Source organism: Leptopilina heterotoma, unplaced genomic scaffold, assembly GCF_015476425.1.
Source record: "Leptopilina heterotoma isolate Lh14 unplaced genomic scaffold, ASM1547642v1 Lhet_27, whole genome shotgun sequence".
Classification (NCBI taxonomy): Eukaryota; Metazoa; Arthropoda; class Insecta; order Hymenoptera; family Figitidae; genus Leptopilina; species Leptopilina heterotoma.
The window spans coordinates 1,627,906-1,645,425 of NW_025110978.1; the positions used below are offsets into that span (position 1 = coordinate 1,627,906).

The window sequence follows — 17,520 nt, forward strand, 5'->3', positions numbered from 1 at the left end:
ATAATCATATTTGGGTGTTTTTTTAAATATAGTCTTTGATACGCAACTGCTAGTATAACTAACAATGAGACATTTTTATAATCATTTAACATTTTAATATAATTCATCAATTAATTTGATATTTCTATTCATGAATAAACAGCAAACATTTTTAATACTTCTTAAAAACTAAAATTACATTTAGAATTCTTTCGAAAATGAAGAAAAATTAATTTTCTTTCAATTTTCACTGTAACAAAAAACTGGTATTTTTTTCTACATAATTATAATACTCGTTTTGGTAAATTCAATAAACTATTGACATTAAAGAATTAAATGGTAAATTAAAACATTGATCTTAAAAAAAAAACATATAAATCATGACTTAATTTTATCAAAACGGTAAAAGAATGATTTTATTCCTAAACTAACGCTATAGAGAGAAATATTTTCATAATTAAAAAATTTAAAAAAAAAATAATATAATATCACAGGAAGAAAAATTAATTCTTCTTTTTATCATCGTTTTTATTTTTAAAAACTTAGAATTCAATATCACTTTTCATTTTCTTTCAAAAAATATGTTTACTATTGAAGTAAACTAGATTTTTTTTTGATTAAAATGAAAGAAATAAAACTTGACTAAATCATTTTCAATGCCTTATCTATTTTTATAAAAAAAATTGTTTACCTCTTTTTTTCATTTTTTCTCGTTTGTTAAAAATTGTAAAGTTTTTTCTATATGCCAATTTTTCGTTATTTATCAGTTTTTAAAATTTAGAAGAATTTCTAAATAAAAAAAAATTTTGAGTGAATAGATTAAATAGAAAATGGAATGTACAAAATATTTTTGCGGAAAGAAAAGAATTTTTTGTTTTCATTTATCTGCTAAACATTTTCTTCTGCATTCTCACCCAATCTTGAATTTTTTGGCTCGTTGGCTTTGTTTGCACTAAAACTTCAGCTGCCTGCTGAAACTTTTCTTCATTTCTTCGAATGTACATGGCGACATCCTGCTCCAATTGTTCGATTTTATTGGGCCGAATTTCAACCATTGTTAACATTTCAGATAAATAGGGATTGAATCTGTAGTAGGCGTGATCTGGCAAGAGGTCGTTCAACATAATGTGCACCGCTGTAAAAAAAGAGAAATTTTTTTATTTTTATAATTTAATGACTGCAGGCTTTGCACTCGATAATTAATTTTTGAAAAAGCAGCAAAAAGTAGCTTTAAGACTGAAAAATAGTAGTAAAAAAGTGACTATCGAAAAATTAAATTTGACGAAGAGAAAAACTAGTTTTAGACGTTTCACAAAAATCAGAAAAATTTGATTTTGTATTTTATTTTCCTGATTTTTTTCTAATTTTCACCATCAAAAATATTTATTTTTTCTTATCCTGTTGACAATTTCAATTCAAAATTTTTTCAAAATTAAATTATTTTCTAAATTTTAATTTAAAATATTAATTATTGAAAATATAAACTTTCTTCAGTAAAATACGATTATATTTAAAAATAATTTTTAAAAGTTAAAAGAAAATAAACTTCTTTAAAATTTAAAATTCATTTCATTTAAATTTTGACAAACTTTTCAAATAATTGGAAATTTAATTTCTTTAATTAAATTACATTCAAAACTTGAATAATTTTTTTCAAATAAATATTTATATACTTCTTTATTTTTCCACAGGAATTAAAATATTTTATATGATTTCAATTTAAAATTTAACTACTTCTAAAAATTACTACTGTAATTAAATTCGATCATTTTTTTGTCAAAATTTTGAAATTATTCGAAACTAACCATTTTTTAAGTAAATAAGAAATTAATAATTTTTGTAATAAAAATTATTAAAATACAAAAAAAATTCTGTTGAATAATTGGATATTTCTTAATATTGAATTCTTGTAAAGAATTTTATCAACATTTTTTTAAAATTGATTTATTAGGAATTTGAATAAAAATTTTAAGAATTGCATTTTTCGAGGAATTGATTAAAAATTATATTAAAAATAATGTAAAATCTGCAATGACTTTTATTATTTATAAAACAATTGAATTCTTGCGAAGAATTTTATTAAAATTTTTAAAAATATTTGAGTTCCAGAGAAGAATATTTTATTAATTATGAAAATAATTGAATTATTTTAAGACATTTTATTAAAATAGTATTAAAAAGAATTGAAATCCCGTAAATAATTTTAATATTTATGAAAAATAAATGAATTTTTACTAAATTTTTTTTTAAATAATTGATTTCTTTTGGACAAATTTTATTAAAATAGTAGATATTGAAGATAATTGAATTTCGAAAAATTTTTGAAAATAAGTGAATCGTTTCAAAGAATTTTATTATAATTTTTGAGAATAATTTTTTTATTTCAACTATTAGCGAATTTAAAGTAGTGCAAATTCTCAAAACAAAAAAAAATAGAAAGAAAACAGTAGCTTTTAGTGTCACAAATCTAAAAAAAATCTATCCAAATACAATCAAGTCGTAAAAAAGTAGTAAATAATAGGTTTAATTATTGAATATTGGTAATTTTATTTTAATTTATTTTATTTATTTTAATTTTTAAATTTAATTATTAATTTAATTTCATAGAGTTTAAAATTATACCTTCTGTATCTGTTGCACTGTCGAGAATTTTGTAGAACTTCTCCTTCCAACTGGAGGCTGCAATTCCCTTTTCTTGAATTTCATCTTCGTTACAGGGATTGGTAAAGCAAGGAGTTCGCCCAGTACCAAAAGAAACAACGCATTGAATTGGATTATTCGGCCACAATTGTTTTGCCTCGTGAATGGCAACAGCGCATGGATTATTTACCAATATTCCTGTAATTTAGACAATTGAATTTAAGTTATTTAAATTAATTAATTTCCAACGAAAAGAGAAAACTTGAAATTAGAAATTAATTTGAAAATTTAATTAATGTCAAATAAACGTAAATAAAAAATATTAATGAAGTAATAATTAAATTATTAATTAAATAAATAAAAATAAATACAAAATATTATTGTAGAATTAATAATGAATTATGAATTTCAATTTTTTTTTGAGGAATTAACGTAAATTAATATTAATAAGTACCTCCATCTTGATGAAGGTAATCTCCTTTTCTAAATTCTTCAAAATAACTTGGAGCAGCAGCTGAAGCTCTCACAGCTTCCCACAATTTATGTTTGTAAGATCCCATATACTGACTTTCCACTCCATGAGGTAGTGTATAATTTCTGAAGACGAATGCCGAAACTCGCTCAAGATTAACAACGGCAGATACCGTTGAAAACTGTAAATTAAAGTTAAGTAATTACTATATTTGCAATCTTTCTTTTTAATTCTATTTTATTTTTTAATTTCATTTTTCTTTCATCTTCACTGCTATTTTTTTCTTTTCTCTTCAGAGCTTTCTTTGAAGGAATATTAATCTTTCTTTGAAGAAATGTTAAGCTTTCTTTGTATATAAAAAGTAATTACTGTCTTCAAGAAAGTAAAATCCTTTTCTAAAATAATGAAAAAATTACCTTTGGTGTCATCGGCTCACGCGATGTTTTGATAAGTTCCTTGTCGCCTAATTGATCCTGCAGCATTTCTTCCCAAAGAGTTGTATCATAGTAGGCATGACTCCACACAAGACCACTTGTTCCTTTCAATGGACTTTGAGTGAAAATTTGTGTACTCAAATCTTTATAAAGTACCGAAACTTCGTCTAAGGTCTTCATTTTCGCCCCTCCTGGAAATAGGAATAATTTATAAATGTCTAATAATTTTATAACTTGTTAATAAAATTATTTATCTATCTATTTAAAGAAGACATAAAGGAGAAAATTCCAGAAGAAAAATTATTTTTAAAAAATATACGCATACCTTCCCCATTATCTTTTGTAGTCGCTGCATGAAAATGACGACAAAAGAATGTTTTCAATTTTTTTTCATGATTATTTATTTCCAAATTATTTCAAGACTATTTTTAAATATTTTAAAAACATAAAAAAATATAAAAAGTTTTATAAAAAAATATAACTAAAGTTTTATAAAAAAAATATAAAGTTTTATAAAAAAAATATTATAAAGTTTTACAAAAATAATAGGTATAAAATTTTATAAAAAAAATAAAAAGTTTTACAGAAAAAATATAAAGGTCAAAAATATTTACCAATTACTGATGAGAGAATTGCTCCAGTACTGACACCACAAATATAATCGAATAATTCGTAAATTCTCTTTCCCGTTAATTGTTCGAGTTTCTTCAACATTTCAACGACCATAACTCCTCGAATTCCACCGCCATCAATTGAGAGAATTCTGATTCCTCGATTAGGGAGTGGATCAACGTGGCCCAAAACGGTTAAAGCTTCTCGAACCGAATCTTCAAAGAAAATTTTTAATTAATAATAATAAAATTAACATTTTTTAGAATCATTTTTAACATTTTGGAGAAAACATTAGTGTTCAAAATTTTTAATTAAAATTCTTCAAAAAATTAATTATAGTTCTTTTTAATTAAACAATTTTTTTAAAGAAATTCAATTATTGTCAAAAAATTACATCACAATATTTTAAAAAAACTAATTCTCAGAATTGTTTTATCATATTTTTTTTATATTTTTCAAAAATTCAATTATTTTTCAAAGATTTTACCCAATTTCAATTGCTGTGAATTTTTTCAATTGTATAATATAATTAAAAAATTATAATCTTTCAAAAATTATTTTAAAATATTCTTAAAAAATTAATTTTAAGAATTTATTTATCATAATTTTTTGAAAATTTTATGCCTTAATAACTTTTTACAAAAAATATGGACAGTTACAGTTACAATTATTATAAAAAATTAAATTCTTTTATTTAAATAATTTAATTCCCGAAGAACTTCTAGAAAATCATTAAAAATAATTGCTTTAGAGATGAAGTTTTGTTAAAAATTGTTGAATGTAATAATTGAATTTTGGAAGAGTTGTAATTTTATTAGAAATTATTAAATTTCATAAGGTTTTAAATTTAAAGTTTTTTTCTCGTGTAAGTACAATATAAGAAGTATTTAAATATTTATTTAATAAAATTATTCAAGTTTTTGAATAATTGATTTAGAAATCAGTGAAAGGTCTACGAAATTCAAAATAAAATGTTTGTGACAACTCTGAATTAAATAAACGACTTTTTTTGTATTTTTAATCGAATAGTATTAACTATACTTTTAATAATAGTAATAAAAATAAACTCTAATGCTTTGAAAATAAATGAAAATTTTCTGTAAAAGTTTCTTCTCACCATTAACTTGTTTGTCATTGGTATTTTGCCGCATTCTTAATAAAATTCCAATACCACCTTCTTTAATGGCATGATAACGAGCTTCGGGATACTGATCGATATGTACTAATAAATCCTCAACTCTCCTCCATTTTGACGGATACGATTCAGCAGTTGCAATACTATTTAAAACGTGTTTTGTTCTCGAAAGAATACTGTGCTTGGATACATTTTTATACATATTTGTCTTCCATTTTGGAATCGAGAAAGTTTTCACTTTATTTTGACTACTTAATTTTGGCATGAGAGCCAATAAAATTTGTGGGATGGAAAGAATATGATCTTTAAAGTCTTTTTCAACTGGAATCGATTGCAATATTTCTGACATCTGAAACAGTAAATTTATTATTATTACTATTAATTATTTTTGTTAATAATAATTTTATTTGTATACTTATTATTCTTGTTAATAATAATAAAGTTATTATATTATTAATTAATAATAATAATAAAGTTATTATTAATAATAATAATAAAGTTATTAATTATAAAAATAATAAAGTTATTATTAATAAAAATAATAAGTAAAAAAATTAGTAAAAAAATAGAGTCATTCCATTATATTTCGACTAAAGTCGTTGCCGACTAATTTTAAAAAATTGTAATATTTTGCAGGAATGATTTTTAAGATATAAGGATCACCGAACAAAACGAATTTTTAAAATATTTTTTATATTTATTGTAAAATAAGCATCTAAAGTATATGAAGTCGTAAAAACTGTCACATTTTCATATATCAGAAAATATTACAGAAAACACATAATTTACTATAAAAACGTAAAAAAATTATCAGAATTTATTAAGAATGAATTATTTTATTATTATAAATTGGTAGAAACAATTATTAATGAGAAATATTAAATAAAAAATGATTTTAAAGTTCACCTGGCAAATAACCTATTTTTGCAAATTTCATTCACTAAATGTGAGAAAGAGAAATTATTAAATTGAGGCCTTGGATCCAATAACTCGCCCGACGCTCGGAAGAACGCGCAACTGCCAGTCAGTGAGCAGTGAGCGCCTCTGGGCCACTCACTGCTACCCGACTGGTATTAGCGCGTACCTTCGAGCGTCGGGTCGGGCGAGTTATTGGATCCAAGGCCTCAATTGAGTAAAACCTTATGAAATATAAAGTACCTGTGATTAACTTTTAGTTTTTCTTATCACTTTCTTCCTTTTTTCTTCATAAATGTTAAAAAATAAGCAATTAAAACTGGCACTTTGCTTATTTTCACGATTTTAAAATGCAAATAACTTCTGCCCAGAAAAATGAAAAATTACAAAAATTGGGCAATAATTAATTGATCAGTAGATACACTCACTGGAAAAAGATTTTCTTTGGTCTTCTTTTTTAATCGTTTTGAACCTACTTCAGTTTTAAAAAAATCACATGTATTAACCTGATAGAAATAGTGAAAAGTTTAAAATTAATTATTTCGAAAAATTGCTTCGGGACCAAAGAAAATCTTTTTCCAGTGAGTGTATCTACTGATCAATTATTTATTGCCCAATTTTCGTAATTTTTCATTTTTCTGGGCAGAAGTTATTTGCATTTTAAAATCGTGAAAATAAGCAAAGTGCCAGTTTTAATTACTTATTTTTTAACATTTATGAAGAAAAAAGGAAGAAAGTGATAAGAAAAACTAAAAGTTAATCACAGGTACTTTATATTTCATAAGGTTTTACTCAATTGAGGCCTTGGATCCAATAACTCGCCCGACGCTCGGAGGAACGCGCAACTGCCAGTCAGTGAGCAGTGAGCGCCTCTGGGCCACTCACTGCTACCCGACTGGCATTAACGCGAGTCTCCGAGCGTCGGGCGAGTTATTGGATCCAAGGCCTCAATTTAATAATTTCTCTTTCTCACATTTAGTGAATGAAATTTGCAAAAATAGGTTATTTGCCAGGTGAACTTTAAAATCATTTTTTATTTAATATTTCTCATTAATAATTGTTTCTACTAATTTATAATAATAAAATAATTCATTCTTAATAAATTCTGATAATTTTTTTACGTTTTTATAGTAAATTATGTGTTTTCTGTAATATTTTCTGATATATGAAAATGTGACAGTTTTTACGACTTCATATACTTTAGATGCTTATTTTACAATAAATATAAAAATTATTTTAAAAATTCGTTTTGTTCGGTGATCCTAATATCTTAAAAATCATTCCTGCAAAATATTACAATTTTTTAAAATTAGTCGGCAACGACTTTAGTCGAAATATAATGGAATGACTCAATATTTTAAAAATAAATGAATGTTTACCTTCAGTTCATGTTTTGGTGTTTTTAATTCTTGACTAATTTGTTGTTTCACTTCATGTTTTGGTGTTTTCAATTCGTGACTAATTGGTTGTTTCACAACTGGTTTTTCTTCTTGAATAACACTTTTCTCATCATCAAGGGAAACAACAACGACCTTCCGTGTACTGTCATTACTTTTATTATTATCATCATTATTAGTTGAAAAGGATTTCAATTGTTCAATTGATGAAAATCTTCTTATACTCTCAATTTGTGAATAAGTTAATTTATGAAAGAAATCAATCCAATCCTTATTTATAATTAGTTGTAAATTCTTCTCGTACGCGGATTTATTTAAAAAATCTTTAATTACAGCTAAAAATTTCCACTGATTTGGCATAGACATTTTTGATTTTTGTATTAAATTTCCCATTAGAGTTGAGCCATTTCCACTGACATCTCGACTTGCATTCTCTGCTAAGTGCCTGCAATTATAATTTAATTAAAATCAAAATAAGATAATCCAATTTTTAAAATAAATTTATTATTATTTTTATTTTTAAGATAAAACTTTGGCCGTTTATAAAATATAAATAAATAAATAAGACAGTACCTAATTATCAATTAAATAAAAATAAAATAAATAACGTAAAAATCAAATAAATATATAATTAAAAGAATTGTAAAATCTACCAAAATTAATTAAATTAGTTTAGAAAAAAACTTGCAAACAAAAGGGAATAAAATTATAATAATGTTTACGACATTGTAAACAGAATTATAAACAAAAAATATATTGTTGACTAATTTCAGGTAAATTGTAATATAAAATCAGAAAGAGATTCATTATTAAAATTTTATGAAGGAAACAATTTTTAATTGATTGAGGAAAACATTTCTTTGTTTTTCGGTAAACTAATTACATTTTCTTTGCCTATAAAAGAAATTCTAAACGTATTAGTAAGAATAGGAGAATTCTTTTCCTAATTAGGCATTTCAATCGCAGTTGAAATGCATTTTAATTAGTAAACATATTAATGAACTGCGTATTTGTAAACAAAGTACTAGAAAAAAATGTATATAAATACAAGGTGTAATAATATCAATGCCAAATATCACGACACTTGTTTTTTGTCACTCCTCGACTTAATTATTTTTATATGCTTAGAAAGTAGGGCTTCTAATTTAGAATTCAAACAAATTGAAATAATTCGAAAATCAGACATATTGTACGTGTTTTATTTAATGCACATAAACTGTGTCATTGTGTCACTGCTAGGAAGTTACGTATCAGCTGTGTTAATAATACTCGAAAAAAATACTCTCTTTCACTTACACTTTCTGTATTTTCTTTCTTTCTCACTCATATTAACTCTTTTTGTTCCCTCCTTTTGTTTATGTATTATTTCTCGTTATTTATTTTATTTATCAAAACGTTTTTTTATATTTAATAAAAATGTATCAAAGAGATAATGTTGTTGTTATGAAGGAGTAAACAATACTATTTCGATTTTACGATAATTGAAACTTTCGATATCTCGAATTTCGAATTGGCGCGAAATATTTAAAATACAAATCAAACTTATTTATCTCCCTAACTGTTTATTAATTAATTATAATTAAATAATAAACAATTGGGGAGAGAATTTTTATTATTAATTATAAACTATTAATTTATTTTGAATTAATAATTCATTTAATAACAGAAAAGAATGTTACTAATAATTATAAATAAATAAACAAAAAAATATTGAAAAATATACAAGAAAATTATTTTGTTTTTGAATTCTGTCTATATTATTTATAATATTAAATTAACAAATTTTAATTATTTTTGATTTATTTCAAAATTGCACTCAGGTGATAATATTTAGTTAAAAAATAAATGAGAAATAATTGTGAGATTAATTATTGAATTAAAATTAAATTTTTTAATTTTATTTTTAACTTTTATTTTATTTTATGTTTTTCAAAATTAAATTTAAGCATAAAAAGCTCGTGTATTTTGGATAAATAAATAAAAAGTTAAATTGAAATTAAATTAAATTCAAATTCAATTTATAAATTCAAATTTAAATTTATAAATTCAATTTCAAATTTAAATTTATGAATTCAAATTCAAATTCAAATTAAATTTAAATTTATAAATTCAAATTCAAATTCAAATTCAAATTCAAATCTATGAATTCAAATTAAATTCAAATTTATAAATTTAAATTTAAATTTATAAATTCAATTTCAAATTTAAATTTATAAATTCAAATTCAAATTTAAATTCAAATTCAATTTAAATTTATAAATTCAAATTCAAATTCAAATTCAAATTCAAATTCAAATTCAAATTCAAATTCAAATCTTTGAATTCAAATTAAATTCAAATTCAAATTTTTGAACTACTTTTCACCCATTTATTTTACCAAATAAAAAAAATAAAAACAAACAAATTCAAATTCAAATTCGAATTGAAATTAATAAATTCAAATTCCAATTTATATTCAAATTTAAATTTATAAATTTAAATTCCAATTCAAATTCAAATTTATATTCAAATTTAAATTAAAAGTACAAATAATTAAAAAAAAATTATAAAAAGAGTGAATATTTAAATAACTTGCAATTGTCTGCAAGTTTTATTAGAGTATTATTGAAGCTAAATTAAATTATTAATATTAAAATTTATTGTAAGTTTTCACTGACCTCGATAGTGAAATACATCTTCTACAATGTCGCACATTTTTGCTCAAAGACATATCGAATGTTTATTTAACTCGTAAGACTTTTTTTATCACTTTTTTTATTCTTGTCACTGAAAAAAAAATATTTTTCAAAAATTATTATCTCTGAGAAAAATTATTCCTAAAAAATAGAATTTATGTTTTCATTTATTTATTTCTAGCAATATTTACATTGTATGCGTAAAAATATTTGTTTAAAATAAATTTTATTCTATTTTTATGTTTTATAAAGTCATATTACATTAAATAAAAAATTTAATTTAGTAATTAATAATTATTGGTGGCAATTAATTTATTAAAATATATTAATAGTTTATAATTATAAATTATAATAATTAGTACTCTATATAAATTTGAATTAGTATAAAAATGTTTATTCAATTTGAATTATACTGACTGACTTTTTGCTTATATTTTGAATTAGTAAATTTTACTAATAAATAACAATTTCTACTAATTTATTAGTAACATTTACTAAATTACTCATTTGAATTATTAAATTTTACTAATAAATAGCAATTTCTCTAATTTTTTAGTAAAATTTACTAATTTACTAATTACTAATTTGAATTAGTGACTGAATTTTTGCTTTTAGATTTGTGAAGTTTATTAATAAATTAGTAGAAATTACTATTTATTGGTAAAATTTACTAATTCGAAAGCAAAATGTCAGTCACTAATTTAGTCATATTTTTATTACTAATTTTCAAATTTAGAAGAGTGGAAAAATAAAATAATGATTGAAACAATATAAATAAAATAAGTATATAAAGAAAAATTTTAGTTCACTGCTAAAAAAAGAGAAGAAAATTTTTCAATTGCATCATCTTTATAAATTCGAGAAAGTTCCGTTTTATATACTTTTATAATCTAAAAAAAAAGAAAATGATCATGAACTTTTTAATTGCACAACATAAATAATTCACCTTATTATTAATTGTATAGATATCACAGCACTTATTTAATTAAATTGCGACTAGATTCGAAAAAAAATTCTTCTTATAACAATCACTTCACTTTATTTCATTTAAAATTGTTCTAATTTTTTTAAAAATTTACTTATTTGTATAATTTATTTTATTAAACACAATAATTTAAATTTGTTTATAAATTTATTTACTAAATGAAACGAAATGTTTTTGTTTTTTTTGTCAATATATGAGATATCGTTTATAATCTCGGTTGAATGTTCTTTGGTTTACTGAGGAGGCAATGAGAGTTGGTGGCTTTTTATAAACTACAAAAACACGTTGACTATATACGTATAAAATCAGGGATCATACGATTACGTCTGCGTCGTAAAACAGTGCTTTTATTTGGCACACGTGGTTTGTCTCTCTCGCTACTTGAATAATTTACTTCTAGGAACTTCAACTATGATAAATATTTTTGTCAATTTTTGTCATGTCGTGTGGGAGAAAGTGCGTGAAAAACAATGTATTTTGTTTTTATTCAGGTGCATTTTGAGTGCAATCAATAATTATTTCTATTGCAATTTGTCAATATTTAAAAAAAAATGTTTTTTATATTAAATTATTTAATAATTGAATTTAAATAATTTGTTTTCTATTTTTATAATTATATTTTATAATTCAAACAATGTTAATTTATTACAATAAAGTTTTTCCTTGATTCAAGAACTTATAAGAATATTTATTACAAAAAATGAAGAAATTGAAGACTCCGAGTCTTTGACTCGGAGTCATCAATTTCTTCATTTTTTGTAATAATTAAAGATTATTATTGTTATTTATTATTATTTTCTATAAATGTTAACTAAACTTTTTCTAAATCAATTATTTAAAATAATTTTTGACAAAGTCCTTTGAAAATTTTTTAATCAATTCAATTTTACGAAATTTCGATTATTCGGAAATTTTACTAACTTCAAAAGAATTTGAATATTATTAAAATTTTTCAGAAATCTTAGTATTTAAAATTTCTAATTTAAATTAATTCAAAATTGAAATTTTATAAAATTTCAAATTAAAACTTTTTGAAGTTTATCTATTTATGAAAATTGTAAACTCAATTCTTTTAAAATTCAATTAAGTTTGAAATGTTTAAGAAAATTATTCATTAAATATAATTTAGTATTAATTTTATGATATTTCTGAAACAAATTTTTAAATAATTAAATTTTTTCGACCAATTTTTAATACAATTTTTAAGAATAATTGCAGTTTTTGAAGAATTCGATTAAAATTCGACTAAAAATAATTGAAATTCTAAAAAAAATTTGTTATTTATGCTAAAACTTGAATCCCTTTAAAAGATTTTATTATTTATGAAAATAATATTGAATTATTGCGAAGAAATTTATAAAAAACCAAATGATTCTTTAACTTCTTCAAAATTATTTTCATCATTTTAATTCAAATCTTAATTTAATAGGTCACTGAGAATTTTCAATTCCATTTGTTTACAATTCAATATTACGAAATTTCGATTATTCTGAAATTCTTCAATTTATATTAGAGAAAATAAAAACTTCAAATAATTTAAAAAAGAATTCAATTAAACTTTTTCAAAAAAATTAATTTTACAGAATTGTTACCTAGTTAGAAGTATGAAAAATTCAGAGGTCCAAAGATTTTAATTTGAAACCTTTTCAAAATTCAATTATTTCTAAAAATTCTCACTATAATGCTTTTAGTATTCAATTACTATCTAAAATTTTAACTGAATTTATTTTTAAATCAATTTTTATTAGAAAATTCTACGAGAATTCAATTATTTAAATGAGAAAATAAATAATTCATTAAATAATTGAATGTTCTTTAAAATTAAGTTCTCTCAAAAAATTGTATTCAGAAATTTTTAAATAATTGAATTCATCGACGAATTTTAATAAAATTTTTAAGAATAAATTACATTTATCGAGGAATTTGACTTAAAATTTTTATTAAAAATAATTGAAATTCTGCAATGAATTTTAATATTTTTAAAAATAATTGAATTCAATTCAATTATTTTCATAAATGTCAAAACATTCTTGTCCTAATTTCAATTTAAAATTATTTTCAAAAATTTTTTTAATTTCAATTATTTTCAATAGGTATATCTACTATTTTAATAAAATTTCCCAAAAAGAATTCAATTATTTAAGAAAAAAAAATAATAAAATTGTATGCAAAATGCAAACATTTTATTATTTGCATAAATAATAAAAATTTCACAGGAATTCAATTATTTTTATAAAAAAATAAATTTTTTTTAAGGAATTCAATTATTATTTTCATAAAAAATAATTTAAATTTAAATAAATTCAACTAAAAATTTTATTAAAAATAATTGAAATTCTGCAAGGAATTTGAATATTTTTGAAAATAATTGAATTCCGAAAAGGAATTTTATAATTTACAGGAATAATTGAATCTTTGTAGAAAATGCTATTATTTATGAAAATAATTAAATTACTGCGAAGAAATTTATAAAAAATTTGTAAATAATTGAATTTTTAGGAAATTTTTATTATTTATGATAATATTGATATTTTTGCGTAGAATTTTATTAAAATTTTTTTAAATAATTGAATTCTTTTGGGAAATTATATTAAAATAATATAGATATTGAAAATCATTGAATTGAGAAAAATTTTTGAAAATAATTGAAATTTTGTCAAGAATTTCATTAAAATTATTGAAAATAATTGAATTTCGGAGAAAAATTTTATTATTTATAAAGATAATTGACTTTTTGACGAGAATTTAAAAAAATTTTTGAACATAAATAATTAATTCCTGTGAAATTTTTTGTAATTCTTTTGGAAATTTTTATTAAAATAGTAAATATATATTTTACTTAATAAACAAAGTTGATATTAAAAAGTAAATATTTAATTATATCTATGTTTGTAAATTAATTAAAAATGTTATATACGCATAGAGCAGGAAAAAAAATATTGAGTAGATTCTGTTGAAAAACAAAAACACGTGCAAACAAATATGACACGTGGTTTTGTTTTGAAAGTTCCTTAAATGCGTTTTTGGCATTAGTATTGAAAAGAATTTTATTTGCCCTTTTTTCATTTTGTTTTGATCAAATTTGTTATTAACTTTCTTATATTTGATGACAGTCATTTATGTTTGTCATATATCGTTAATTTACTATATTTAACTTTTGTTTTCATTTATTTAAATAATAATTTACTACGATTGATTTATGAAACATAATTAATATTTAGAAATAGGTAATTAAAATTTAAATAAAAATAAAAATTTGAAATTCAATTGATAATTATTAATTTCTAATTAAATTATTTTTTATTATTTCACATTTTTTTAAAGTATCAAATTGATACTAAAGTGGATCAAATTGATGCCAAAAATTTGGATCAATTTTTGATTTGATCCACATTTTTGGTATCAATTTATTGCAATTATGATACTTTTAATTTAACAGTGTCAAATTTAGAGAGATAATAGCAGAAATAATAATTAAAATTAAATTAAAATAATAGGTAAATAATTTAGATTAAAAAAATGTTTTTTAGGTAACTGTTTTGCGTCTTTTAGCTGAAAAAGTGGAGTTTATTGCCTTATTTAATATATAAAGTCGGTTTGTTTACATTCTATAAGTTGTTGTTGAAAATCGCTGACGTAATATTCGTACAACGTTTTTAAAGGGAAATCTACGACTAGATAAAATTCAAGTGTATTTGAAAACTATCTCAAACAATAAACAAGTAATAAACATTTTCACACATCATACAGTTATAAACGGTATATAGTCTTAATCATTCTTTGATTTTCATTATATTAATAAAAAAAAACAAATTCAGTGCTAATTAAATTTGGAAAATAAACAGAATAAATTTGTTGCCATAAATTTTGTAAATAAGGATGCATTTTTATTTCGATTTATTTATTTAAATAAAAAAAATAATTAATTTGTTGTTAAATTTGTTCATCTTTTTTAAAATTCAACAAACAAATATTCTGATTTATTAAAATAAATCAAAACATTTGTTTGGTGAATTTTAAAAAAGACGAACAAATTCTGGGCGCTTATAGTAGAAAAGTACGACAAAAGTCAGACAAAATTTGTTGAGTAGAAAAATACGTCAATAGTCAGACACGACAATTTTAATTTAAAAAATGAGTAAAATAAGAAAAAATTCAGTTAAAATTGAAATTCAGTAGAAAAATGTATTAATAGCCAGACATGGTTTATTTAAAAAAAAAATTTTTTTCAGTAGAAAAATCCGTCAAAAGTCAGAATTAGATTTGAGTAGAAAAGTTCAGAAAAATCAAGTCAGACATTTTTTAGTAGAAACATACGTCAATAGTCAGACACGGTCCATTCACATAAAAAAAAAATTCTTCTTTAAATCCGCGCTCTAAAGCGTGCGGCTAACTTCTTACTGCCTTTTTTTTTAAATAAAATTAGCAATTTTTAAAATAATACTAGAATTTAAAAATTTTCTAATTTAAATTTTTGTTGAAAACACTAAAAAAATTCAATTTTGGAGAAATTACAAATAATTGCAGAAATTCAATTATTTTCAAAAAAAAAAAAAAATAAATAAAATTCAACTATATTCAAAATTTGAAAAAAATTCTCGCAAAAATCCCAATTATCTTTATAAATAACAAACTTCTTCTCCAAAGTTCAATTATTTTCATAAATGTCAAAAAATTCTTGTCCTAATTTCAATTTAAAATTATTTTCAAAAATTTTTTTAATTTCAATTATTTTCAATATATCTACTATTTTAAAAAAATTTCCCAAAAAGAATTCAATTATTTAAAAAAAAATTTAATAAAATTGTATGCAAACATTTAATTATTTTCATAAATAATAAAAATTATATAATATACAAGAATAATTGAATCTTCAAAAAAAATGTTATTATTTATAAAAATAATTGAATTGAAGAAATTTCTAAAAAAATTTGTAAAAAAATTGAATTCCTGTGAAATTTTTATTATTTATGAAAATATTGAAATTTTTGCGTAGAATTTGATTAAAAATTTTTTGAATAATTGAATTCTTTTAAAAATTTTATTAAAATAGTAAATATTGAAAATCATTTAGTTCAGAGAAATTTTTGAAAATAATTGAAATAATATCATAGAAATTCAATTATTTTTATAAATAATAAAATTTGTTTACGGAATTCAATTATTATTTTCATAAAAAATAATTTAAAATTCTAGAAAATAATAATTGAATTAAAATGATGAAAATAATTTTGTTGAAGTTACAGTAACAATATTCTTATAATATAAAATAATGATTTTATTATGTACTTAGTTATCTTTAATTATTATAAAACATGAAAAAGTCTTTTAAAAGTTGTTTAATTTAAAGAAGGTTTGAATTTGAAATTTTTGAATTCTTGTGGAAAATCCTGTTCCAAAAATAAAATTAAAAATAGAAATTGTGCAAATATTTTCCTTCTTTTTCTAAAACAAAATAATAATTTTATTGAAAAAATAATGATTCATAAACAAAAATAATGCAAAATAAATACAATTTTTTCCTTTTTTTTCAAAAGGAACTCGGAATTTTGTTAAAAATTTATAATTATGATAAATCAAATTTATATAAATTATAACAATTTGTTCTTTTATTTTTAAGAAATCTTTTAATTTTGTTTAAAAATATTGAAATTGAGAAATAGAAGTGGTGCAAAAAATAAGATTAAAAATAGGAATTGTGCAAATTTTTTTTTTTCTTTTTCTAATTAACAAAATAATAATTTTGTAAAGAAAATTGTGATTTATAATCAGAAATAATGCAAAATAAGTAAATTTTCTAATTATGTGAAGAAAATTGTTATTCATAAACAGAAATAATGCAAAATAAGTAAATTTTCTAATTTTGTTAAGGGGTCGTCCATATACCACGTGGACACTTTTGGGGGGAGGGGGGGGGGTTGAAAAAAGTTTGAAAATGTCCACGATCCCATGTATTTTTGTGTCCACAAGGGGGGAGGGGGGGTCAAAAATCTTTGAAAAACTGTCCACGTGGTATATGGACGACCCCTAAGAAGTAAAAAAAATCTGCATAATTTCGATTTGACAAAACACATAATATTTCAAACAAATTATAGTGCTTTAACGAAAAGAAATGAAAAAAATTCTGATGATTTCTATTTCTCATTCAACTTTTTAATTATCTAATTATAAAATAAAAATAAGTATAACATAATAATAATAAATAATAATAATAATAATAATAATAATAATAATTCAATTATTTAAATACAATAATAAATAATTTATTGAATAATT

At 21.2% G+C, this 17,520-nt stretch overlaps 1 protein-coding gene across 3 annotated transcripts; it reads right to left on the bottom strand.

The window, feature by feature from the left end:
* Window positions 1-736: 736 nt before the first annotated feature.
* On the bottom strand, window positions 737-11,230 carry LOC122503800 (calcium-independent phospholipase A2-gamma-like). Of its 3 annotated transcripts, XM_043614498.1 has the most exons (10): window positions 11,206-11,230; window positions 10,242-10,350; window positions 7,567-8,029; window positions 5,255-5,621; window positions 4,140-4,352; window positions 3,851-3,874; window positions 3,508-3,716; window positions 3,074-3,272; window positions 2,602-2,817; window positions 737-1,114 (listed from the first exon to the last, which is right to left on the bottom strand). In XM_043614498.1, exons 2-10 carry the CDS (start codon window positions 10,292-10,294, stop codon window positions 861-863), a joined length of 1,998 nt encoding a protein of 665 aa, XP_043470433.1. In that variant the 5' UTR covers window positions 10,295-10,350; window positions 11,206-11,230; the 3' UTR covers window positions 737-860. The 3 variants fall into 3 exon arrangements, with proteins under 3 accessions (XP_043470433.1, XP_043470434.1, XP_043470435.1); XM_043614499.1 differs by lacking the exon at window positions 3,851-3,874 and having other exon boundaries at window positions 11,206-11,225; XM_043614500.1 differs by lacking the exons at window positions 10,242-10,350; window positions 11,206-11,230 and adding an exon at window positions 8,881-9,045.
* Window positions 11,231-17,520: the final 6,290 nt, after the last annotated feature.

Coding starts and splice junctions, on each gene's coding strand:
- LOC122503800 (XM_043614498.1), bottom strand. CDS start 10,294: ATGTCTTTGAGCAAAAATGTGCGACATTGTAGAAGATGTATTTCACTA. Junction 5,622..7,566: donor CACCAAAACATGAACTGAAG/GTAAACATTCAT, acceptor TTACTGTTTCAG/ATGTCAGAAATATTGCAATC. Junction 2,818..3,073: donor TTACCTTCATCAAGATGGAG/GTACTTATTAAT, acceptor TCTAAATTACAG/GAATATTGGTAAATAATCCA.